Below are 27,473 nucleotides of genomic sequence, written 5' to 3' on the forward strand. Positions count from 1 at the left end.
CGCTTCTCCCATATATCTGTTATAGTCTTAAATTTTTTAAGTATATGTGTATACGTTTCTTGATCGTCTATATTTCGTCTTCTTGATGTTATTCCTCATTAGTTGTGTGAGACGCATGTGTCTAAAATTAGTGCATTTTTATCCTTACCCAAAGGTATAAGTTTTAAATCTTTTGGTTTTATGAGTTCTTTAGCGGTTTTTGTGTTTGATTTAAATCATTATTTCTTTTTTCCTGAATTTCTCTCCTTTAAATTTTCTCTAAGCGTATCTTTACCATTTTTCGAACTTATTATCATTATTTAAATATCCTATTTTTTTTTTCCAATTATCTCCTACTGCTTCACGTGGACTCCACTTTTTTTTTTTTTTTTGCAATTGTATCCTACTTATTCACTTGGATCACACCTCAATTTCTTTTATTATTTTAATTAATTTATTACTATATTAGAATAGTGAGTTAAAAGAGTGGGTGGTTGACGACCAAATCCACTCTTCTAATACAGTAATAAATAATAATATATGGACTAGCGGGCAAGGTGCTTAAAAATGTGCAGGTGCAAAACTACAAATATGGCAAAATAGAAGGGCTTGAAGCACAAACCCGTTCAACTATATATAGACCTCATATCGGCTAGGGACTGATAACAAGCGCCGTTACCCAGCCGACCCGACCCGAATATCCTCCTTCGCCGGTATACAGTACACCCTCCATTTTTATGTTTCTCTCTCTCTTTTTTTCCCCCCTTTCTGTGGTACAATTGTATGGGGTTTGTTTTTAGGGGATTATAGTTTACTAGTACTTTTTAAATTGAAATAGACATTTCAGATAAACTCGAAAAGAAAAAGAAAAAAAATAGATTTTAACTTTTCATTGTTTTTCAATTCAAGTTTTCTTTGCTATTAATAGGTTGGCTTCCTCGTCTTTGGAAGAATACGTTGTAGGACATTTTTTTTTTTCATAAATCCAACGTTGTAAAACCTTGGTATATTTGTTTTAGCAAGGTGGATACACTTTTATACTTTTTAATTTTATTGCAAAAGCTTTGCTACTAGTGTTGTATGTATCCATCTTGTATTAGTTTTCTGTATGAGATCCCAGTGATGAAACATTTAGTAATCTGAAATGTGTGGGTGCTCCCTTTTGCTAATAAAGAAGGTTGAGGAACCATGGCATTTGTTTACCCATGTGGATACTAGGCATTCTGAGGGATACCAATCTTTATTTAATTCAACCTGATTGGATTTATAGTTGGTTAATATGGACGGCTCTTGTTTTGGACTACTATTGGCAACCAAATGTTCTAGGGTTAGGTCGCATTTGTTTTCAAAAATGTGTTCAATATTTTTCTAATTTTCCTTCACCAAAAGTTTGTGCAACGGTTTGACAGGATTGTAGCTTTTTTTTTCTCCTCAACCCCAAGTGTTGGAGTTCCTGTGCGTGAGGGAATTGACCGCCTCATCTATGTAATCTATTACTCTCTCTTTCAAACTGTTTTAGTTCCACGAGTAAGATTTTTGAACAGCTTTAAATTAAAGATTGTATCCCTCACTTTCATATTATAAGTGGTGTTTTAGGTTTTTGATTTTATTTCAAGTAATTCTTACTTTAGAATTTCAAGAAGAAATTGATTCAATTTAGGCATTTAATCAGGAGTAAGTTAATAAAATGCTCATAATTTTTTTTTAGGAGTGAACACTTTCTTTGACGATGTGCATAAGCTAAAAAAATCACTTGTTAATTATGAATATTGCACACCCTTAAGATATGCTGAAATACATAATTTATCATAATACTCATATTACATATTTTTAATGCATTTGAAAAAATGATTTGAAATGAGTAATTAATACCATGAGTAAAACATGAAAAATAAATTGTTTCCCTAGATATGCTAAAAGTAAGCCTGTTATCCGGTTCAATCGGAACTGGATTGATAACCGGTTATAATCTAAAAATCGAAAACAGCCATTGGTTCCGGTTTACTAGCTCCAAATATGGAAACCGGAACCGGATCGGTCTAAAACATTAGAAATTTTTTTTTGTTTTTGTTTTTTGTATAGTATATATATTATAGTATTTATTAGTATATTATAGGTATTTATATATGTTATATAAGCTTATAAGTAAAGTTTATATATTTACATATTAAGTTATATGCTTTTAAGTTATATTATATATACTAAGAATATACTTTTATATATATATATATATATATATATATATATATATATATATATATATATATATATATATGTTTAAGTTATATGTATACTATATACTTATATATGTTTAGTTATATGTATTATAACTTAAGTTTTTTCTAAGTTTATAAATTCCTATTTTATAAATTAAGCATATTTATATTATAAGTATATTTTAGTTATTTTTCAAGTGTATAACTTTCTAGTTTTTAATTTAAGTAGATGTATATTATAAGTATATTCTTAGTATATTTTAGGTATATTTTTAACTTAATATAAGTACAAATATGAACATAAATAAACAGAAGAAAGCTTAATGAGCCATATATTTTATTCATTTATGGATAACATTTATTTGCAAGTTGTAGTTTTTTTTTAACTTGCAAATAATACATGAGTTGCAAAGAAATAGTAGAATAATAAAATCAAAAAGTGTCAATCATTTGGCTAATATTCGCCATATCATATTCGGTCATGGAGATATCTTCAAAGTCTTCATATTGGTTCACTCCACTTGCTATCAAATCTTCAATCTTTTCCTCTTCGCCTTCCACCGCTTTTAAGTTTTGATTGCGTCGCTCCGATCTAATCCAATCGCAAATGCACACTAGTACTTACAACCTAAATTCGGATAATGAGTGGTCTCCAATTTGTTGTCTTTTTTGGCTAAATGCACTCTCCGAAGTCACAGTTGATATTTGAACCGTAAGGATATCTCGAGCTATTTTTGAAAGTATCGGATGACTCGCCTTGTATTTCTTCCACTATGCTAAGATGTCCAAATCATCTAGTTGGTTGATATCCATATTTTGGTGCCTCAAATAAAGGTGATATTCATCAAAGTTTGCATTATAAGAAGGAGTTGGATTTGAATGTAAAACTTTTAAATGCGTCAAACCCGACAAGTCCTTTTTGCTACTTTGAGAAGTAGTAGGGCGTGGAGCAACGGGTGTAGCATTTTCTTTCAAATTAGAATAATGACTAAAATTTTTTCTAAACTCGGCATCAATAGCGAGCTCGGCTTCAGTTAAAGATGGTTCAACTTCCTCTTCAACTTCTAAAAAGGTATAAATTTGATTAACCAATTCTCTAGTATAAGACATTTTTAAATAAGGATTTAAAAGAGAACCCAATGTAAATAAAGTTGGGATGGGAAAAAAATGCTTTTTAAATTTTGTTGTCATATTAAAAATAGCCGCTTGATAACCGGATTTATTTTTATACTCTTGTAAAACTCTAGCTATTTTCGCTAAGTAGGCTAAAATTTCGATTATCGTGGGATAAAATTGTCTAGAAAAAGCAAGAGCTGCATTATAAAATTTTTGTAAGAGTTCAACACATTCCTTAACATCTTCCCAATCGGTAATATTTAACCAATCATCACTATTTGTATTAAAATGGTTGTGAACTTGTTATATAGGAATCCTATACTCATATGCTTGTTGTAACATAATGTAAGTGTAATTCCACGTAGTCTCAATTTCTACTTTAATTTTCCTAGGTCTAAGGCCATTTTTCATTTTCCTAGGTCTAAGGTCATTTTCCATACAAGAAACGCAATCGTATTTCTAACTTTTTGAATAGAATATTCAAAACACTCAAGATCATCTTTAACAATTAAGTTTAAAATGTGACAACTACATCTCACATGAAAAATATTTTTTAGCGGAGGGTTTAATTTCCTTTTTAAAAGACCAATCGCCTTTGTATTATTAGAAGCATTATCTAAAGCAATACAAAGTGTTTTTCTATAAATGTTAAAAAATCTCATAATAGTAGACATTGAATCCGTTAAAATTTTTCCATCGTGACGACCTTTCCCTTCATCATATAAAAAAGCTATAATTCTTTTTTGCATCACCCAATTATCATCAACGCACTGACATGTAATAGCAAAAAAACTAATTTGTTAAGACTAATATCCAAATCGGCGGTAAGAGAAACACTACAATTTAAAGAATTAAATACATGGCGCAAATAAAATCTATATTTTTTTTATACAAATCTATAACATCCGCTCTATAAGTACTTTTAGGAATACTCTCAAATAATGGATGATAACAACGTTAAATATAAGTAACAAACCCCAAACCCGAAGGAAAGGAAAATGGTAGAGCATCAAAAGCAACCATTTTAGCTATTTCTACATGCTCTTTTTTCTTGTTATAGCAAAAAAATGGTTCGTGCGTCTATCGTCATTTGAATACCCCCACATTTGAACCCGTTTTCTCTCCCCAAACATCCTTATGTTTAGCTTTCATATGACACGTTAGTATACCCGTTCCACCATCCTTACTAGTTTGTTGCCTAAAAACAAATTCTTGTTTACATAAATTACATTTAGCTATTTGTCTTTCCTTATTCTTAGTCATAAGTTTTCGAATTTTAGTGGTTGACTTACGAGTTCTTGGCGGTTTGTCTTGTGTATGTGATTGTGCAGGACTTGTATCTCCTATGGGATTTTCGGGGGCTTGTGTTTCATCATCATCATCATCATCAATTTCATTAAAAGTGTCGGTATAATGTTGTTACATTGCCTCATGATCTAAAAGTAGATTATTTCCACCAATATCAATACCTAAATTAGGTGTTTCGTTCACAAATGTTTCCTCATTAAACCCACCCCTAACAATACCACTACTATCGGCACCATCTCTAAATCTCTTCGCCATTATTAAATATAATTAATTTTAATCACACTCAAATAAATCACAAAAAAATAAATTGCAACAAATTAAATTGCGTAAATTAAATAGCGAAAAATAAAGATAGAGTTGGAACGAAAGTACCAAATTGCCGGACTAATTTCCAACAAAGTGAAGGCGGCTAGGATTGCAAATCCACCAAAACTTTGGAGCTACTTCGGATTATTGCAAAATCACCAACTCCACCAACAATATTATAATTGCAAAATTAATAATTGAAACTAGAGTAAAACTTTATAATATTTAATTGAGAGAAATTTAAAGCGGCTAATTGTTGCAAAATAGCTATAATTGAGAGAAATTGAGAGAAAGAGGAGTGAATTGGTGTGGATTAAAATTGAAAATGGAGAGGGGTTTATATAGGGGTGGGGGATGGGTTAAAGTGTAAAAAAAAAGTTTGGGGGGTTGGGGGGCCAAAAAGGGACTTTGGAGCCGTTGACAACTGCCATTTTTGCAAAATGGACCGTTGCTCAACGGTCCAGCCCATTTGAATAACGGCTATATTTTTTTAAAAAAAATAAGTTTCTTTTTTGACCGGTTTAACCGGTCCGGTTTCGGTTTACTGGTCCCAAAAATACAAAATCGGACCGATAATATTTATAAGGTGAACCGGTTCCAATTTTACCAGTCCGGTTACCGGTAAAACCGGACCGGTTGCTAGGCTTAGCTAAAAACAACAAATAAAAGTAAAAATTTATTTTTAAAATACTGAACAAGTAAAAGTGAACGGAGAGATTATTATGCAAGGGAGGGAGTACTAAAATGTCATTTGCATCTTAGGCAGCTTCCCCACAATACTAGATTTATGTTGATTCAACACACTATGCCTTTGTGAACAGATCTATTCACGTGTGCAAAGATGACCCAACACTATTATTATTAAAATGAAAAAGGGGAAACCTACGTAAATGTACCTTTCGGCCAATTAATTTACCAAACAGGGTCGTAGTATAATTACCTATACATTTCAACTGTATAGGTATGTTTATGTATATTTTGTATAAATTTTACACTACCTATGCACTATCTACATATTTTATAAATTAGATGATCGAATAGTATTTGACTGTAATTTGCAACGCCAAGACATCTGTGAACACAATCAAACATATCCACCTGGGCTTGCTAACAGATTCATGATGACTTGGATCGATTAACACAGACTATATTAACATTTTTTTTTGTTGATTAAACACAAACTATATTAACATTGAACTAATTATACTCATTACCACTACAGTATGATAGACCAAAAGTGGCATTGGCGGAAGCACCTCTGAACTTTTAAGTCACCGTGCCAAGCCAGTTACAAATTTGAAACTTTTCTAGGATTGTATTACATATCATGTGACTAAGAGCATCTTCGTGTTAAAAAAAGATATCTATTAGAGTTGATATTCGACCAAGTGTTGCTCTTTGGTGAGACACTATTATCTTTTATCTGACAAATGTTTGCTGGTCTATTTTGTTTCTGATCATTGAAATAAGATGCCATCAGTAGAGGCTGAAAGTACAAATAATACATCCGTACATTCATTGTGTTTCGAGTCATGCGCAAACAGCAATATAGACGTGGACATGTCACAAGATAACGAGGTATATAGGTTGCTGATCACTCTCACAGCTTGGCTTGTTCTTGAATTTGTTCCTGTTCAAAGTATAATGAATTCGGAGAATGAGTTTTAGAGACAAGCTGACACAACTTGCAGGCATGATACTTCTGATAATGCATGTAAATTTCCCTCAAATTATATACTCAACATCGATACCAAGCAGATTCATCTTCACTTGTCAGGGAATTAGTTTCACAGAAAAAGAAGTCATAAAATTTCAATTTCAAAGAGAAACCTAGCATAAAGCATAATATGGAGATTCAATAGAAAAACCAGTAGCTTTTTTGGTTGCACTGCTGATGTTCCAGAAGAAGCAAGCACTCTAATTAGTTGCTCTTTCTTTTTTCTTCTGTGTGTGTGTGTAATTAACCAGAAAAGAAACAGTAGTGAGTCCTAGTCTTGAGTTTGGTTCTCTTGTTACTGAAAGAAATTTAAAGGCAAAGAACCAAAGTAATTGGGATGACTCACCTCTGTGACAAAGAAAGCATGGAATCCATAAGGAACTCTTTTTGGTAATTCAACAACTGCCACAGGCTCCGTGGACATTGTTTTAGCATCAAGTACATTCACAGCTGACTTTCTGCAGAAATTCGTAAGAGAATGGGTCAGTCAAGGTGACTCTGTTTTAAATTTCAGTTATGAACTTTGCTAATATTCCATATGCGCCTAAGAACTAAGATAGGAATATAATGGACAGGTGAAGATAGAGCATGTTCAATGCCCAAGGGAAATAGGGACATATGCCACTTTCAATTTTATCTAAATGAAGTCCAAAGAATATTATAACTAAATAGTGAATGCTCTTCTCATGTACACATTTTTCTAGCTATAGTCCTATCAAGGTGAAAAACAAAACAGACTTGAGCATCATATATGATCTTAAAAGCATGTAGCTTCAGTATATTGTAGTTGCAAACTTTCTACACACACACACACAACAATGTAGAATATGTTATGTCTTTAAATTATGTGGGTTCAACTGTTGGACACAACAAGCGGTCTTAACTGACCCCCTTTCACTTTAAACAGCAGAACAGAAGAATTTTCCTTAACTATTGGAAGACCATCAATGCAGAATAGTCTTAGTGATGCTAATGATAATGCAAGTAAGGGAATGGAAGACAAGGTACCCAGTGTTCTCATCATGTACGAAGAATATCAAGTAGCCATCATCTTCTTCACATTCTGTACCAGGCTGACGGGGAACAAATACAGCCTCCGAACCAAATCTGCCAGGTCCTAGATCAAAGATGCCTTGAACATTTCCTCCAACTTCAAGCTGTGATTTTCCAGTCTCTGGTTCAGCATGCAAATCAAATTTGATGATTCCAGTTACCTTGGCAATGCTGTTCAAAGTGGTTCCGTATACATATCGCTGCTTCCTAAATTTCAACAGAGCTAGTATTATTATACCAACATGAGAGAGAGGCCTTCTGATAAACCTCTAGGTAAACCAGATCAAGCAATCAAAACCAAAAAGGAAAAAAAGGTTAATGCACACAGAAAGCACACACTTAGTACTCATGAACAAAAGTAGAAGCAAAATTGACAGGTGATAAATTAAGGTGTTCATCACACCCAGCATTTTATAAGGCCAATACTCATGCTATGTTGATTGGACGTTGCCTAATAATTTTATAGACAGGAGAGCTAACCTGCCAGTGTAGCTCTCGTTGATCCTTGGAAAATCAACAGCAGACTCCGATAGTTTCTTCTGTGAAGCTGCACCACTCTTCATGTTGAATCTCATTTCATATCTGTAAAACAAAACCGAGATCAAGAATTGTGGCGGATAGAAACAAGGTCAATTTAAACAATCGTTGTCAGAATCTCCTAACAGTTCATTGCAGAAATTCTCAAGGTTTTCTTTAACGCCTCCATTGACCATGTCTAGGTCTGGATTCTGAACGCGGCAGGTGATCAGCACGACTTCATCTCCCTCCTCCCAAGCATTGGCTGGTAAAACAATCAAAATGATAAAACCAGTCAGAATAAAAAAAAGAAGACAATTGAAAGTCACAGAATATTCTTCATGATTGAGTATTATCGATATTTTGTGGAGTATTCTCATTTGATTTTTCCTTTATTGATAGTAGAATATTTTCATCGGTTATGTTTCAGTTAAGAATTCTAATACTAAAGAAAATTTCATTATTCTCTATGTTCTTAAAACCAATTTTAACAAAAGTTTTCCCTCTCGCTTCTTGAAATGGTACTCGATCCCCTAGAATCTTACTAGAAGCATACTTTTTGCTCACTAGAGGCCGTCCTTATGCCGCACCCGGTTAAAGTTTTCTATTAATCTTTTCTCTTTTCGACCATTCTAATAGAAACTTATTTATGACAACCCTTTCTGTGGCACCACACCTCTTTTTGTTGACTGTTCCGGCATAACATAACCATCTCTTTTCATTAATTTTTTTTTTGCTGCACTGTCTCTTCCCATCAATATTTTGACAATTCTTCTGGCAACTTCTCAAGAAAATTATTACTCAGTTTCTTCTTCTAGATATTATTTTGTCATTACATAACTTCTTCTATATATTTATCCCTTTACTGTATCAGAGTCTGGCATTGAGTTCCTTGTCTAAGACTTTGAATATTTCTGTCGATAATTTGAAAGAAGCTTCATCTTTTCTTTTTTCATGGTGGCATAGTTCGGATGATTGAGTCCTTCTCTGAACAACTTCAGATAATTGTCCAGCAAGTCTTCTTTACTTTTTTTTTTGAGTAAAAGGTAACTTTGTATTCACACAAAAAACTCATCATATGGTGATGAGGTATAATCTTACATCCCTTGGTAAGCTGAGACTACCCTGAAACAACAAAAAAACTAGAGCTTACAGATGTTCTATAAAATCAACTAAAGATTCTACTTCCCCCACCATATACTGTTTACACCAAAAATAAAGTAAACTAAGGCACTTCATCTTGATCTTTTGAGTGTTGCTGCCATTATCATGAAAACATCTTGCATTCCTTTCTTTCCATAGTGTCCACCAGATGCATGCCGGTATATTCTCCCACCAGTTCTCCTTAGATCTTCTTTTTCCAATTCCTTTCCAGCTGTTCAAAAGTTCAAAAGTGGTCTTTGGCATGACCCAACTCACTCCAAGTAAACATAAGAACATGCTCCATAGATTTACAGCTATTTTGCAATGTAGGAACAGGTGACCATTGATCTCTGTTTCTTGTCCACACATAAAACACCTTGAGCAAATCTGAGTACCTCTTCTTTGTAAAGCTTCATGAGTTAGGCATGCTCTTCTGATTACCAACCATGTAAAACAGGCTACCTTATGAGGAACTTTGACCTTCCAAATTAGTTTCCAAGGCCATTCTGCTAGTATTAACTGATTGCTATTCATGTTCCAATAACAAGATTTTACTGTGAAATCTCCCTTGTTATGCAACTCCCAGACAGGTCTATCAGGGCCAATTGAGGTGCCCTGGAAGGTACCTAAAATCTGGAGCAAGTTTGTTACTCTGTCTATTTCCCAATCGTTCAAGGCTCTTCTAAAAATCAAGTTCCACCCTTGATTGCTCCACAATTGAAAGACAGTGGCATTTTTCTGAAGGCTTATGATGTATAAGTTTGGGAACATCTCTTTTAGACTAGTATCTCCTATCCATTTTTCATTCCAAAAATCTGTTTTTAGTCCACTCCTCACTTTTATGTGCATTTTACTATTTAGCAAGGGCCACAACCTTCTAATTGTCTTCCAAACACTACACCCAAAGGTTCCATCAACTTCTAAAGTGGTCCACTGATTTAGAAGACCATATTTCTGTGCAATAAATCTTTTCCAGAGGGCCCTATCTTCAAAGCAGAATCTCCATAGCCACTTAAGTAGTAGACAATTATTCTGTATACTTAAGTTCTTTATCCCCAAACCTCCTTGAGTTTTACTAAGAGTTACATCATCCCAATTCACCAGATTATGACCTTTCTTTTCTTTGTTACCATGCCAGAGGATATTTCTTCTCAGTTGGTTAAACTTCTTTTCAATGCTTTTTGGGACTGGGAATAGGCTCATCATGTAAGAAGGAAGACCATCCATCACAGATTTTATCAGGGTCACTCCGCCCCCCAAAGATAGATACTGGCTCTTCCATCTAGCCAGCTTCCTTTCACATTTTTCCAACACCTCACACCAAATTTCCAATTCTTTGTTTTTAGCACCCAAGGGCAGGCCCAGGTATTTTGTGGGCAGAGATCCCACTTGGCAGTCTATGTTCTCAGCTATTTCCTGTAGGTTCCCAACTTGATTCACTGGAAAAAGATGGCTTTTGTGCCAGTTTACATGCAACCCAGAAATACCTTCAAAAATGGTAAGAATAACCCTCAGATGCCTGACTTGTAATACCTCAGCTTCACAAAAGACCAGAGTATCATCTGCATACAGCAGATGAGTTACTTCCATGGCATGACCCTTATTTGTTAGAGCCTTGAAACCCTTCATCCAACCATTTGTCTTAGCTTTCTTGATCATGTGATTGAGCCCCTCCATGGCTAAAATGAAGAGGAAGGGGGAGAGAGGATCTCCCTGTCTCAGTCCTCTTTGAGAATTAAAAAATCCTTCAGTATTTCCATTGATGATAAGTGAAAATTTAACATTGGATATGCAGAATTTAATCCAATTCAACCACTTGTTGCCAAATCCCATATCCTTGAGAATCTTCAAGAGATATCTCCAGTTTACATGGTCATAAGCCTTCTCTATATCCAGTTTACATAGAATTCCTAGAGTATTCTGCCTCACCCTAGAGTCCATTAGCTCATTTGCTAGCAAAGCTGCATCCAAAATTTATCTTCCTTTCAAGAAAGCCATTTGGTGGACATCCATCAATTTATCCATCACTGTTTTCAGCCTCTCAGTAAGCAACTTGGAGATTATTTTGTACACCCCCCCAATCAGACTAATAGGTCTAAAATCTTTTAGTTCCTCTGCTCCATGCTTCGTGGGGATAAGAGCTATAAATGTAGCATTAAGGGATTTCTCAAAAAACTCATTCTGATGGAAGTTTTGGATAGTCAACATCAGTTCATCTTTTATTGTTGTCCAACATGCTTTGAAGAAACTCATAGTGAAACCATCAGGCCCAGGTGCTTTGTCACCATCACAGTGGTCTACAATTTGCAAAACTTCTGCTTCTGTAAATGGCCTTTGGAGCCAGTTTTTCTCTTCAGTTGAAATCTTTGGGCAGTCTACAAGTTCAAAAGATGGCCTCCATTCTTCAGTTTTTGAATAAAGTTTCTTGTAGAACCCATTTCCATTTTGATTTCTGCTGGTTCTGTTATTTCCTCCCCCCTTACCACCAATCTGTCTATGTTATTATATCTCCTGTGAGCAGTTGCCATTCTCTGAAAAAACTTTGTATTGTTATCCCCCTGCTTTAGCCATTGTATTCTAGACTTTTGCCTCCAACTGCTTTCCTCATTCTTAGCCAATTCTTCCAATTCAGCAAGAACTGTTGCCCTTATCATCATCTCATCTTCAGACAACTCTCTTTGGTCTTGAGCCAAGTCAATCTCAGATAGTTCATTGAGAAGACTGTTCTTCCTGTTTGTGAGTTCCCCAAAGGTTGTTTTGCTCCAGTCCTTGAGTTTCTGTTTGAGCATCTTTAACTTTGAACAAAAAATATAATCAGGGCACCCTTCTACCAGGAAATCATTCCACCAGTTCTGGATCAACTCATTAAATCCCTCCACCTTTAGCCACCAGTTTTCAAACTTGAAACTTGCTTTCTTCTGTTCCCAGTTCCCACATTCAAGGACAATGGGACTGTGGTCAGATACAATTCTAGGCAGAATTCTCTGTCTGATGTTCTTGAAGCTTTCCTCCCATTCCATAGAATATAGGAATCTGTCTATTCTCGCTGCACTGCGGTGATTAATTCCCCAGAACCAAGTAAAGCTCCCACCATTTAAGTGGGGATCAGGCAGTTCCAGTTCTTCTATCCAGCTGGAAAAATCATTCATCACATTTGTGATCCTGCTACAGCCTCTTCTTTCCACCATGAATCCGATAGTGTTGAAGTCTCCATAGGTTACCCACGACCCTTCACAAAACTCTCTGACAGCTGCAATTTCTTCCCAGCATTCCAGCTTTTCCATTCTTGTATGTGGAGCATAAACCCCTATTAGGTGCCAACTGAAGGCACTCTGGACTGATTCAAATTTATAAGAAATAGTATATTGCCCAGATTCTATATGTTTCCCACTCCAAACCCTGCTATCCCACATAATCAGGATCCCACCACTACTACCAATAGCTTCAATGAAACCACACTTCATCCACTTGCAAGGCCACACTTGTTTAGCAATAGCCTCCACCTCTTTGTTCACCTTTGTTTCTTGAAAGCAATAAACATCTGCCTTCCATTTTTGCATAGTAGTCTTAACAAGATTTCTGTTGGATATCTTGTTAAGTCCCCACATTCCAAGTGATTATTTTGACATTCATCTGAAAGACAAGGCAAGTACTCTCCCTCTACTTCTAACTCCCTCCACCTCTTCATTCACGCTGGATTGTAGGTTCTTCAGTTCATTTTTCCCTATTCCTCTGCTTTTTGGGGAGACAATTATTTTCTTCCTCCTTTCTTGATCTTTTTCACTTGCGGCCTTCTTTGCATCAAGTTTTATGAGCAAGGCTTGTGTTTTCTCCCTCAGCCCTTCTATGGTTACTCCATAGTTGCTGCTTATATCCAGAATTTCCCTTCTCACCCAATTTGTAGCTTTGATTTCATTACTTTCCTGATCATTTGGAAAATGCATTGCTACAGGTACAGCATCATGAATTTGTTGGAGTTGTAAGTTGAAATCCTCAAGCACTCACCTTTGTCTGAGGCATCTTCACTCTCTTGTAAGGGAGCAGGATCAATTCTCTCCTCTCTTCTTTGCTCCATTTCCATGGAATGTGACTTATTTTCCTCTCTCAACTGAGTTTCAGTTAAAGAGTTGGGAGCAGCAGTGCTTTCCCATTCATTGAAAGCCAGTAGAAATTTTGAGGCCAGTGTTTGGATCTCTTTTAATCCTTTAATAGCTTCTTCATGCCTCTCACATGTCTTTCCTATTGGTTTAAATGAAGCATTGGCTTGGGCTTTGGATGATTGGCCCACAAGAAAGTTTGGGCTTGGTTTCTGTGAAGGGACTGCACCCAAAAAACCCAGGCCCACTTGCTTTTTGCCAGCTTTCTAATAGGAACAGAGGTTCAGAAATGGATAAATAAAGAGAAGTTACTCTGATATTTTAATAATAGAGAGACACAAACATCTCATATCTCTTAGAACAATCTGTCTGCATACAATAGATGGTTACCATACAATCCTACAATACTAAGATGCATTATTTATATAATAGGATGACCCATAACTACTAAACTACATTTATGATAGGAACATATAACTTCTAGTAACTGTAAGAAACTGCCTAGCAGATAACTTTCAGTAACTTAATTAAGTAACTGTTCAATCCTCCAGGATTTCTATATTTCTTTGCTTCTTCCTCCTTGAATAAGTATGAAATATACGTGGCTTATCAGTACACCCCTCCTGGAAAGACGACTTGTCCTCAAGGCGAAAATCTGGAAACTGGGCAGCTAACAAGTCATAATTTTCCCAGCTAGCTTCTTCGAGAGGTCGACTAACCCATTGAATCAACAACTCAAGTTGAGGATTGGCTGTTGGTGGTCTCCAACGATGATCTAGCACCTGTGCAGGTGAGAGAATGAGCTCGCCCTCATCATTTAATGGTAGTTCCGGCGGCTGGGAAGGAATGTCAGAACCAAGGGCAGGCCTTAAGAGAGAAACATGGAAGATAGGATGGATTTTGGAACTGGCTGGAAGTTCAAGCTCATAGGATACAGGTCCCACTTTACGAATGACTTTGTAAGGGCCAAAGAAACGAGGGGACAGTTTCTGAAATGGACGGTTGGCCAAGGACTTTTGGCGATATGGCTGAAGACGTAAAAGGACAGCATCGCCAACATTAAAAGAGAGATCTCTGCGCTTAGAATCAGCCTGTGCTTTCATCCTAGATTGGGCTTTCAGAAGGTTGTCCTTCATAAGTTTCAGCATAGCATCTCTAGTCAACATCTGTTCTTCAAGGTCAGCAATATTGGTGTCGCCACGATGATAAGAATGCAGCGGTGGGGGATCACGTCCATACACAATCTTAAATGGAGAATAACCAGTAGATGTGTGAAACCCGGTATTGAAGGAATATTCAGCCCAAGCAAGAAACTTACTCCATTGGCGAGGCTGGTCATGAGCAAAGCAGCGCAAGTATGCCTCTAAACAACGATTGACAACCTCAGTTTGGCCATCAGATTGAGGATGATAGGAAGTGCCCATGCGAAGGCGAGTATTACTGAGGCAAAAGAGCTCCTGCCAAAAAGCACTAAGGAAAACAACATCACGATCAGACAAAATTGAACGTGGGATGCCATGATGCCGGATAATTTCCTTGCAAAAGAGGCCAGCAACAGATTTAGCAGTAAATGGGTGAGATAAGCCAATGAAATGACTGTATTTGCTGAAACGATCCACTACCACCAATACTGAATCAAATCCACCAGATTTTGGAAGGCTGACAATGAAATCTAGTGAAATATCTTCCCAAACGCGCTCGGGAATAGGAAGAGGTTGTAGAAGACCGGCTGGAGCAAGTGTCTGATACTTATTTTTTTGGCATATCAAACAATTTTGGACATAGTGCTTGACATCTTTCTTCAAATAGGGCCAATAAAAACTCTCGGAAACCCGTTTAAGAGTTTTTAAGAAACCACCATGTCCTCCAACATGAGAATCATGAACCTCAGCTAATATCTTAGCTTTAAGAAAAGAATCATCAGGAATGACCAGTCGGGACTTGTAGTATAAAAGATTAGATGATATCTGAAAGTCCGGTAGAGAAGTGGGATCATCAAGCTTCTGTAAAAGAAGTTCCTTTGTGTAAGGATCTGATTGCAACTTGGCTTGCAAATTTCCGAAATCCATGGAAATAGGAACCACCAAAGCCAAAAGACTGGCAGAATGTGGCCTGCGAGAAAGAGCATCTGCTCCTATATTTTCACGCCCAGGCTTATGAATGATAGTGAAGTCAAAAGGCAGAAGCTTCAACAAAAGGCGTTGTTGTTCGGCGGTGGTAATCCGCTGATCCAATAAGAATTTCAGACTATAATGATCAGTTTTCACAAAAAAATGACGCCCCAATAAATAATGTTTCCATTTCTGTAAAGCCAACACCAAGGCTAAGAGTTCCCTGTCATAGGCAGATTTGATTCTGTTAGAAAAAGACAAGCCTTTGCTGAAGTATGCGATGGGATGATCCTTCTGTAACAAAATGGCACCAATTCCTGTTGTAGAGGCATCACATTCCACCGTAAAAGGTTGAGTAAAATCTGGAAGACATAAAACAGGAACTGAAATCAAAGCCTCCTTTAACTGGTGGAAAGCATCAGTAGCATCATCATTCCAATGAAATGCATCCTTCTTAGTCAAGTCAGTCAAAGGACGAGCCAGCATGCCATAATTACGCACAAAGCGTCGGTAATACCCGGTTAAACCCAAAAAACCACGTAGCTCCTTAATAGATTTAGGTAACGGCCATTCCAAGACAGCAGCAACCTTTTCAGGATCAACCCCCACACCTTCACTTGATACTATGTGACCCAGAAACCCAATTTGTGGTTGGTCAAATAAACATTTCTTTGGATTGGCATAGTAAGAATGGCTAGACAAAAGGCTAAGGGTTGTCCGAAGATGCTCATAATGTTGCTGGGAGTTAGGACTGTAGACTAGAATATCATCAAAGAAGACAAGGATGAATTTGCGCAAGTAGGGGCGGAAAAGATCATTCATGGCGGCTTGAAATGTGGACGGAGCATTAGTCAAACCAAAAGGCATGAAAACATACTCATAATGGCCAGAATGAGTGCGAAAAGCAGTTTTAGAAATATCGGAAGGATTGACACGAATTTGGTGGTATCCAGAACGGAAGTCTATCTTAGAAAATATGGTTGACCCATGGAGTTCGTCAAGTAGTTCATCGATGTTGGGTATAGGGTATTTATCTGGGATGGTGATCTGATTAAGGCTACGGTAATCGACACACATACGCCAGCTACCATCTTTTTTCTTAACTAACAGGACAGGACTCGCAAATGGACTGGAACTTGGACGAATAAAACCAGATTGCAACAGAATAGAGACTTGTTTTTCAATTTCAGTTTTTTGGGAGAAAGGATACCGATATGGACGTAAATTAGGGGTTTTTGAATTTGGAAGCAAAGGGATAGAATGAGTGAATTGACGAAAAGGGGGCAGGGAATTGGGTTCTGAAAAGACATCATTAAACTCATTAAGGAGTTGTTGTATCATATGCGAAGTAGGGATGTCACCTGAATATTCGGTTGTGGCCACCAAGGATTGAAAGGATGCTGTTGCGAGTGTTTTCTGAGAAACTCCTTGCAACTTGTAAGTTTTTCCATCTAATTGGAAGATTAGAAACATCTCATTCCAATTAGCTTGTATTGTGTTTAAGGAAGCCAACCATTTTATGCCCAACACAATGTCTGCTCCACCAATGAGAAAAGGGAAAAAATCTTGCGTGATGACCAACTGAGGAAATTTGACTGACAAGTCCTTGCAAATTCGATTGCATTTGATAATGTCACGATTTCCAATTTGGACACCGAAGGTGGGAACATGCTGGACTGCCAACCCAAGTTCCGCGACAAGTTCTTCAGCCACAAAATTATGCGTAGAGCCGCTGTCAACCAACATCAGCACTTTATGCCCACAAAGAGTGCCCTGAAGTTTCAAAGTTGAAGCAGATTCTTTGCCCAAAATTGCATGAAAGGAGATTTCTGCCAAATCAGTTGGGGGTATGCCGTCATTCTGTTTACCTTCAACATTTTGCACATCGTTCTCCTCTTCCAGTAACTCCAAATGTGCAAAAGTCCCAGGTTTGCAACGATGACCGGGGCTAAACTTGTCTCCACAACGGTAGCATAGACCTTTTTCTCGCCGAATTTGTTGTTCAGAATTCAATTGGCGAGTGTTTGGAAGTGATGGTTGTTGGAAAGGACGTGTAACTGGTTAGCGGGATGATTGAAAATTAAACGATTCTCGAGCCGCTGGAGAGGAAGTCCCAATTGATGAAGGTCTTGATACAGAAGGCCAAGCGGTTACCTTACTGGACCGATTTGGTCCCAATTTTCCTTCATATTCTAAAGCCAGACTCATTGCCTTATATAGAGATCGAGGCTTGTGAATCCTTACGTCCACACGAAGGTCTTCTTTGAGCCCACTAAGGAAAACTCCAAGCAAACAGTGTTCTGACCAATTTTGCACACGTGCTGCTCGTTTTGCAAATTCCTGCCTATACTCGAACACCGATCCAGTCTGTTGGATACTACACAAATGCTCATCTGGATTTTGAAATTCAGCGGGTCCGTAATTTTCTTGCATAACTTTCACCAACTCATCCCAGTAATAAATGGTTCTTTCGCTGTTGATCCAAGCAAAAAGATCCAATGCATCTCCTTCCAAAGACATTGAAGCCACATCAACCTTGCAATCATCAGGTGTTTGATAATATTGAAAATACTTTTCTGCTTTCAGAATCCAACCTCGAGGATCTCCTCCCTCATACTTCGGAAATTCCATCTTTGTGTGCGAACGCCGATAAGTATCTGGATGCCTCCAAGTGCTATCGACCTCACCCTCTTCCGGTAAAACTTTAGATTTTCCTTGCTGATTCTGACTGTTTTGCGCTTTTAATGCAGCAACATCCGCAGCCAAAGCGTCTATGGCTTCCAATTTCGCTGCTATAGTGGTCAATTGTTGACTGATCTGATCATTAGTCGACATGATGGGTTCGCTGGTTGAAGCATTGGCCCGTGTGTTAACCATGGCAGATCTTACTGCTCTGATACCAATAATAGGAACAGAGGTTCAGAAATGGATAAATAAAGAGAAGTTACTCTGATATTTTAATAATAGAGAGACACAAGCATCTCATATCTCTTAGAACAATCTGTCTGCATACAATAGATGGTTACCATATAATCCTACAATACTAAGATGCATTATTTATATAATAGGATGACCCATAACTACTAAACTACATTTATGATAGGAACATATAACTTCTAGTAACTGTAAGAAACTGCCTAGCAAATAACTTTCAGTAACTTAATTAAGTAACTATTCAATCCTCCAGGATTTCTATATTTCTTTGCTTCTTCCTCCTTGAATAAGTATGAAATATACGTGGCTTATCACTTTCTCTCTATGTTCACGTGCCCCTGTGCTCTCACATGGGCTCCCATCACTTCCATCTGTCAACTGTTCAAAGGTGCAGTCACCCACCTCTTTATCCACTGGATATTTATTTTTTGACTGATGTGCAAAACGATTTGAACCTCCAGCTCCGGTAACCACCATTACTGGTGCTTCAGTCCAAATCTGCATGGTATAGCAAAAATCATCATCTTCATTTTCTTCATTGTATTCGTAAGGGCATTGACCACACCATATTTCCTGTGATTGTTTTTGTTAACTTTTTCATCTAATCTACAGTCACCAATTCAAAAGATGCTATATTATCCTGAAGATTTCCACCACTGTACCTCCTATGACTGACTGATAATAGATTTATTTTCATGGGTGGTGCAAGCAAACACTTCTTTACAGTGCAACGATTAGCGACTTTTTTTTATAATGGTAACATTACAATGATTAGCGACTTTCTGAAGGAAAGAATCCCAGCAGTACTTGTCTTTTCAGAATGGGACCTAGTCTAGTATCCTGAAGGGAGCCTTGGAGAGTTGAAGCAACGGTAAAGTTGTCTCCGTGTGACCTATAGGTCACAGGTTCGAGCCGTGGAAGCAGCCACTAATGGTTGCATTAAGGTAGGCTGTCTACATCACACTCCTCGGGGTGCATCCCTTCCCCGGACCCTGCTAACGCAGGATGCTTTGTGCACCGGGCTGCCCTTCATCTAATCAAGTATCCATAGGTTATGGCTACGATACTGGGGTATCTAATGCCATTCGCTCCCCTAAGCTTTCATCTCTCAGTGTACCCAGCAGAGTGTTGTTGCCATCGGCATCTTTCCAATCTTCATGCCTTTCATCTTTACACCGATAATTCTTTCTAGCCCTATTATACTCCAACTTGGTAGTTTCCACCGTCTATCTAGGGTTGAGATTTGACGACTGACTTAAAGGCCAACTACATAAGATTTACACAAGAGAAGAATGCAAAAAACATGGAGTCAAAATGTTAATTTCCTCATCCTCACTTTTCAACATATGCACTCCGAAGAAGAAGATGAAGAATCCAGGATTGAGCCCTGGGATTTGTCGGCGTACTTAAAAGACAACTAGATATACTTTACGCAAAAGAAAGATGAAAAAGCATAGACAGCCTAAAGAAACTATCCTCACCCTCTTTAGCACATACAACCTTAAAAAAGAAAAAACGAAACAAAAAGAAGAAGAGGAAAAGATGCTTCCAATAAAAAAAAAGGAAAAAGAAAAGAAAAAATGGGTTTCAACAATAGAAGTTCTTTCCAATACAGTAAGTTGTGCAAAATGGGTTTCAACGATAGAAGTTCTTTCCAATACAGTAAGTTGTGCGTATGGATAGAATGACCACATGCAAAGCAGAATTTAGAAGCATTTCTTTTTTTTTCCCTCTGTTTTTATCCATTTCAAAAAAGAAAAAAAAAATGCTTCCAAGTTCTGCTATATAAATTGCATGTACTGTTGGCGTGTGGTCATTCTATCCATGCAAACTATCAAGTTTCAACCGCCAAATTATGTATAAAAATGTAATGTTTTATTTATAAACATAAATTCAAACTGGTGACTCCAAAACTTAATTTAACGGTAATCTGATTCCAAAAGGAAAATTCTTTTACTATAAAGTTTCTTATTGACAAATTATTTCCGTTACAGTATATCAATCAAAATTGATGCCTGCTAAGCACTGCATGCATGTGCGAGGTATTGGCTAGTTACCAGCTTTTCTGTTCAGGGCCTTCAGGCTAGAATTATCTTTAAACTTTTCAAGGAAGACAGACCACAAAGTTGCATACCGTTGTGAAATATGAAGCAATTAGGAAGCTCGAACCACTTGATTAGGGCCTCATTGTTTGCATATCGTGCAAGGACTCCAAATCGAGCCTTTTTAGTACCATCGAAGGTAAAAGCCAGCTTATTGTTTTTCACCATTTCCTGAATAGAAATTTCATAAATAAGATATATCACATGTGAAAGAATCTGATGATAGAGACCAAAATCATAATGCAATGGATGGAATAGCCCAAAGCTTTATAAACTCTTTTGGAAGCCCTTACACAACCCATGTAAAACAAATACAGGCTCAACACCCTCCCTACAAGTAACCTGATTATGGGGTTCACGCGTGAACTTTATTACAGACTTATGGATATGAGAATGGGTTTACCAAAGGTTGGCTCCAGTACCGTGTGAAAGAATCCGAGCATCCAACCAAAACCTTAAGGCAATAGATGTAGTAACCATGACCTTTGTAAACTCCTTTAGAATGCCTTGCACAACCCATGTAGGAAAAATATGACTCAAAAATAGATTGACACTTTATCAAACGAAAGATTGAGTCAGGGTATATTTATACAAGTTTTTTCCATTCAATTGATCATCTAGCACTAGCAGATATCCTTACAAAATCATTTTGCGATTCCAAGATCAGGAACATATAATATATATACTCATCCAACTTGAGGAAGAGTGTAAAGAAAATTGTGCAAATATGCAGTAACTAAGGAAATATTGTGTATATCAGCTCAGATAAATTAGACAGGTTCTTACAATCAGTCAAGGATCTTGTAAATTATGATTCTTTCCTATTTTCTATACACTATTTGAACCCCTATTGCTTCAGCATAATCTTATTCCACAATTGTTTTCCTCTCTTCTTCTACATTTTCCTTCTCATTCTCTCCTTTTCATACGGTATCCGAGCAAGCAAACATGCTGGTCCAAGTCTATTGTAGCCCCTGATCTACATCTAAGTCTCATTGCTACCCATTATCCAAAAGAATTTCACATGCTTAGTCAAAAAACGAGTCAGGCCTACAAGTGAAAGGATGTGTGTTGCAGACCTAAAATGAATGAATAAATAAATAAATGTGTCTCTACAGTTATTTATTTTTATTTTTTTTAAATCAAGCAAGGACTATATTCAGTAATAATGGGGGGAAAAACTCCTGTATACAAAAGGTATACCAAAAAGAGAGAACCTACATCATAGTATGCACTGTAAATAACTTAAATATTTTCAAATGAGATGGTCACTCCATTCAACAGAAACTATGACCCCAAAGAAATCTCTGCTAAACGTGACCATAAACCCGATTGTAATTTTTCCAGAATAAGAGAACATATGATGAAGAATGAGAATATTCCACAATATATGTGAGAACTAGACTATCAGGAAAACTGAAAGTAGTGTTACAAAGGAACAGAGGAAACTGATAAATAGCTTAGTTATTCCCATCAACAGAGGAAACTGATAAATAGCTTACGTTATTCTCAACATTTCATCTCTCTTTTAAAAGCTTATGTTGTTCCCATCAACAGAGGAAACTGATAAATACAAGAGAAGCTAATAGATTGTGAGCTATAGAAGTCTCTCACCTTCGGACGAAAACACAAAGGAAGATCCATCATAATTGCATAATTTTCAGTAATAGCAAAATCATGCATCATGATAGCCTCTGGTATTGTTATTGGGACCGGGTCCTGCATAATTCCATCCTTTGATATAACCCTATAAGTGATGTACGGTGGGGTGTGAGAGTAGCCAAAGGTAAACATCTCACCTGCATGTAAAATTTCAACGTCAAACTCAAGAGTGTTCTGCCTACACAATGACTGAGTAATACTTCAAATTTGTACTAAATGATCTAAGTTTAGACCTTCTTCTCTCACTTCTGAACGCTGAACCTTGAACTAAGATATAATCAGAGTCTCACAGATGCACAACGTAAGCCCTGACTGGTATCAGATATAATATAGATTGACTATAACTGTATAGTTAATGCAGAGTTAGCAGTTAAAGTGAAATCCTAATCTTGTGCCAACGTACATGGACAACTGTATGGACTTACCCAGCCTTGATCGTTACAAGGGCGATGCTTTAATACCTCTCATTCTTATTACTTTTTCAATATGAAAACGAAAAAATGTTCTCTTTCCACTTGCACTACAGCCCAAAGGGAACCCTGCTCCATCTTCGGTTCAACACCCTATCCTCCATTCCAAAATCAGTGTTGTTGAATTGATTTGACGAAATATTACTGTGTTTTGGAAGAAAATAGATTCTTCCCTTTTTGTTTATTCCAAATCAACATCACAACCACCAGATTGGCAGCCAGGCATTTATATTGGAGGAAGAGAAGTCAGCAAATGAGAAAAGAAGGCTGAACAGATGTATCAACAAAGGAGGTTACGCAGTTGCAAGGATTGCAGTTGTAGTTACAATTATTAGAAGAATACATGTAATGGTACTTCTTTCATCAGAAAATATTTGGGTAATATTTAAGGGTAAATAATTTGAATTTATAGATAGTGACATGCTTGTTATTGGTAATGCAGAACTAGTATGATTGTTCTCTTACCGGTTACAGGATCAACTTTTGGATGGGCAGTGAAGGAATGTGCCAATCTTTTGTCATAATCCAGCATGCCAAGTGTTTGAAGATCTCCATCCTCCAGAACTTTTAGTGCATCTGTGCGGTGTAAACTTAGTGTCAAAGCCATAAAATTCAAGGTACCTATAATCTAAATCCTTGCAGGAAACTGTATTAACTATTAATACTTGTACTTGCCCAGACAAGCAAACACTTCAGATTACAATTTCACTATATAGAGCTAGATACGATGACATAGAATGGAGAAGGGGGAAAATACACCTACTCCAAGGCTTGCACCTCAAAATCATAGATAACTCATCTTTCTGAATTAACATGTCAAACAGAGAAGTGGCTTACAAGGTTTATCAGCCTCTGAAAGTGCCAAAAGCTTCCCATGGTGATATATTAGAGCCGTATTAGCTGGACAAGGAAACGAATCTTACTTTCAGTTAGTAACTATCACATAGACTTAATAAATCTTGTTATGACTGAGGACTTATTCCTTCCAACATAACAAATTATATCTGGAAAGACTTGTGAAGAGAAGATACACATACAACTAACATTCCAGCCAACCAACCTGTGCCATTTCCATAGGAAGTGTCCAATACTTTCAGCTTTGTTCTGAGCATTTGCATATAAACTGTGAACAGACCAAACAGCCCTTTAAGATCTCCAATCTGCACATATAGTAAATGCAAATGGTTTATAAAGCATAACACGTGATTTCATGATGCAGTGGTTACATTTGGTTTGGTACAGAAAATTTAACGAAACTAACAGCAGAATGTAACAAGCCAATGGTGTGAATCAATTCCAGGTTATAAACACTAATAGGATGTCCCAATTCCTTTCCTCTAAGTTATATGAATGCCGGCAGATGAGCTTCCAGTTATCACAAATTAAAAGGAAAAAGGACAAAATTTTGATGTCTCCAGTGAAAGAGTATTCCTCCAGTTTGCTTGCTGAATTCAAAGAAACTTCTGTTTTCTCACAATTGCTTCCTGCGGCATTCTTAAATTAGGGTTACCATCGTCCTTTTGTAGTGACGAATCTTTAAATTCTGTACATGACCACATTGAATAGACTAGGAAAGGAAAGGAAAGGAATCTTCGCGTGGACAAATAGAAAGGAGAGGGCTAGGTCAACCTTACGGATAGTGTGGCGCAAGGACTGGATAAAAAGGATGCTAAGCACTCGAGAAGGGTGTAGGGTATTGAGCAGAGCTAGTCAATGCCCCAAAGTAACACAAAACCTCAAATGCAAATATAAGCAACAATATTTTAATCTAGCTAGAAGACTAGAGACTTTGTGTCACATGAAACATCAACAAACAACTTTAACAATGTTTAGCACTAACTTCAAGTGACAAGAGGCTTCAACCCTTTCCATCATACAATTCTTACTGACTTATTTCTCCAGTATAATGGTTTACTCTACAAGTTACTTATTTGACCTATGATCAACTATTAAAAAGTCATTGTTGCGCTATAGAATCACAAAGTCAGTATCAAATGCCTATAAAAAGGAACTTCTTCATTCTTCCTACACTATGATCTTGATATGCTCATTAATTGAAGCCTACATATGTTCAGTCCATTATCCTGTCCACTTTCTGATGTCATATTTGAGAAATTAAACCTTTTCTACGCTATCCAGCTTGGATGAGAAATTGGCAATGAAATAACATGTAAAGATCAAAATTAAGGAGTTGGAATGACAACAAGATAATTGTGATGTCACAAGCTTAGAAAGAGCAGAGAAATTAGGCACACAACATAGTTGAAAGAGCATTCCAAAATGCTGTAATTCTTGGAGCATATTTTTCAAAATGATGTTATGTCCTAAAGGACAAACCACAATCGAACAACATAATGAATTTGGTCATAATTCCTAATTCCACAAACATATACAATAATACATCAAAGAGAAATTCCGCCCCTTTTAAATAGCATACAAAAATTAATACTTAATGAAGCATTCCATAATGGCGAAATATTAGAAAACTAAAAGGAAGAAAAGCAGAGTGCCTGTAGTTATGCGACGAAGTTGCTGAAAGTATCTATACATGTGAAGAAGTTTTAGTACAAGAAACTTCAGTCATTATCATATTAAGCTTGATGGGAACAAAAATTTACGAATAAGTATTAAACAAATGCATACCTTCATAAACTTAGCTCCACCAAAGAACTCTTCTTGCTTTAGACGTGAAGTCCTCACATAACGTGAGACATACGTTGCTTTTCCATCTTTAACGCGCAAGCCATGAATCATGCTGAACAAAGGTTAGAAGTTTGAGGTTACATTACTTCTTTTCACGTGAAGGTTATAAGGACGTGATACTTTTTAAGCTTTACATAAGTCGTCTAAAAATTAAAGAAAAAAGTAACTGGTAAAACAGAATAGGAAAAACCAGAATAAAGAGCGCTTTGTCATTATAAACGGCAGCTGAATTATCAATACAATTGGATCACATTTTTGCAAAGTAAAAAAGATTAGACAACAAATATTAATAATACTAGAGTTAAAGAGGCGCTCCGTTGCTTCGTTTTCAAAGTAACTTGGAAATAATCGATTTTGCTCCAAATTGCAAAGTCAAGATTGTAAAGTACATACCCATCCCCATCAAACCTGCATATAAATAGAGCCGGGATAAGCATCAAAGCAATTGGGAATCTCTGTTTCACAAAAAAGTTACTATAGAAGAGAAGGAACTTGAAGGTCCTGAGGACAATATATTCAGAATAATAGCGAACCAGTGATATCCAGCAACCGGAGCAAACTTTGGATTCGGACCAACTCTAACAAATTCACCATTAAGGCATTCCTGTAATTGAAAGTTCAAATTACAAAGCATAGTAGAGTCAAGTTGATGGCAAAAAGAATAGTATATACTATATACAGCCTGAGCAGTAAATTCTACAATATTCCTTATGCTTTTAATCCTGGGAGAAATGAAAATAATGGTAAATAACTCTGCTCCTGCATCAGTTCCAGACCAACAGTGAGATGTGGGCCCAAGAGAAAAACCATTCACAACATTGCAAACTGAACTTGAATAAGTTAATTATCCTTACCCTTGCCCTGTAAATTCTTAATAGCACTACTTCACCAACAGAATTTCATTGGATAACTCCTTGTCACTGGAGTAATTAGTACCCTTGACAATTTGAAATTATTACGCACTATTCAGAAGTAACAATACCACTAGAACCCAAAAACATCAAATTAACTTTCACACAAACAACCCCAACCTAATTACATGGCAACTGACTCACGGTGTGTTTTGATAAATAGTTCAGGTAGGAAATGATAATTCAACTCGCAAAAAGTGATACTTGAGGTGTGTTTTTTGACAATTATCTCTAACATAAATAAATAAAAAAGCTATCGCAAAAGTAGAGATAGAAAACTGACAGGAAGATGGCCTTGTACAATAAGGTCATTAAGAGGCGGAGTTTCATCAGTAGGTGCAAAGTTGCCTTGAAGATAGTGAAGTGGTTTGGATGCATCGTGCATTAACTTGACTATTCCCCATTCCAACACGTCTACAGCCTTTGCAATTAGTCCCTTTCCTGGCTTTGGTTTAACAACCACCACTCCTCCATCATCATCTTCTTTTCTCCCCATTTTTTAGTTTTAGGTGTTATTGTAAATTGTGTGTGTATTATAGATTGGATACTTGGAGATTTCACCATTTTATTGATTCCTTCACGGAGATGCCATTATTTTCTTTGTTTGTATTCGTGGAACGGCGGATACTGGGTACAGCTACTGTATGGTTGTTCCTTCACGAAAATTTTATTATTTTGATCTCATTTAGCTTTATAAATAAAAATACGTAAATAATTATTTTCTGTATTTTTAATGTTATAAATAAAAATTGTATATTTGTTAATTTTAAAATTTCAATTGAGTTTCATATCTCATTAATTAAAAATTAATAAACTCATAACTAGTTATATTACACTGATAAATAATTAAAATTTAAAGAACATATACATTTAAAATTAATTGAGATTTAAATATTTCAAGTGTGACGTATGGATTATGCAATTATAGCTTGTTTGTAAACTCCAGTTTCTCAGTGATAATATAGGGCTTGAATTAACAAAGATTTTTAAAAAAAAAATCGGCAAAAGAGAATTCAATAGCTTTGGCTTAATAATTGATGGCGGCGGAGATAAGGACTGTGAGGGGAGAACTACCTAATCAGCAATAGATTATGAAATGGAAGGAGAAGTTGGTCGGTGACGAATTATC

At 36.6% G+C, this 27,473-nt stretch overlaps 1 protein-coding gene, 1 long non-coding RNA gene and 1 other non-coding gene across 3 annotated transcripts; 2 read left to right on the forward strand and 1 right to left on the reverse strand.

The window, feature by feature from the left end:
* Positions 1-366: 366 nt before the first annotated feature.
* Positions 367-1,612, forward strand: LOC132599790 (uncharacterized). The gene is made up of 2 exons (XR_009567016.1): positions 367-692; positions 1,389-1,612. It is a non-coding gene; the product is annotated as an uncharacterized LOC132599790 (long non-coding RNA).
* LOC132601044 (small nucleolar RNA snoR130) lies at positions 1,094-1,211 on the forward strand. The gene has a single exon (XR_009567491.1). It is a non-coding gene; the product is annotated as a small nucleolar RNA snoR130 (small nucleolar RNA).
* Positions 1,613-6,111: 4,499 nt separating the features above from the next.
* LOC132644706 (carotenoid 9,10(9',10')-cleavage dioxygenase 1-like) lies at positions 6,112-26,994 on the reverse strand. Its single transcript, XM_060361312.1, has 14 exons — positions 26,628-26,994; positions 25,967-26,037; positions 25,827-25,841; positions 25,374-25,485; positions 23,791-23,890; positions 23,568-23,630; positions 23,196-23,306; positions 22,213-22,397; positions 20,631-20,769; positions 8,359-8,476; positions 8,176-8,277; positions 7,651-7,902; positions 6,989-7,100; positions 6,112-6,555 (listed from the first exon to the last, which is right to left on the reverse strand). Exons 1-14 carry the CDS (start codon positions 26,838-26,840, stop codon positions 6,526-6,528), a joined length of 1,623 nt encoding a protein of 540 aa, XP_060217295.1. The 5' UTR covers positions 26,841-26,994; the 3' UTR covers positions 6,112-6,525.
* Positions 26,995-27,473: the final 479 nt, after the last annotated feature.

Source organism: Lycium barbarum, chromosome 6 (assembly GCF_019175385.1).
Source record: "Lycium barbarum isolate Lr01 chromosome 6, ASM1917538v2, whole genome shotgun sequence".
Taxonomy (NCBI): domain Eukaryota; kingdom Viridiplantae; phylum Streptophyta; class Magnoliopsida; order Solanales; family Solanaceae; genus Lycium; species Lycium barbarum.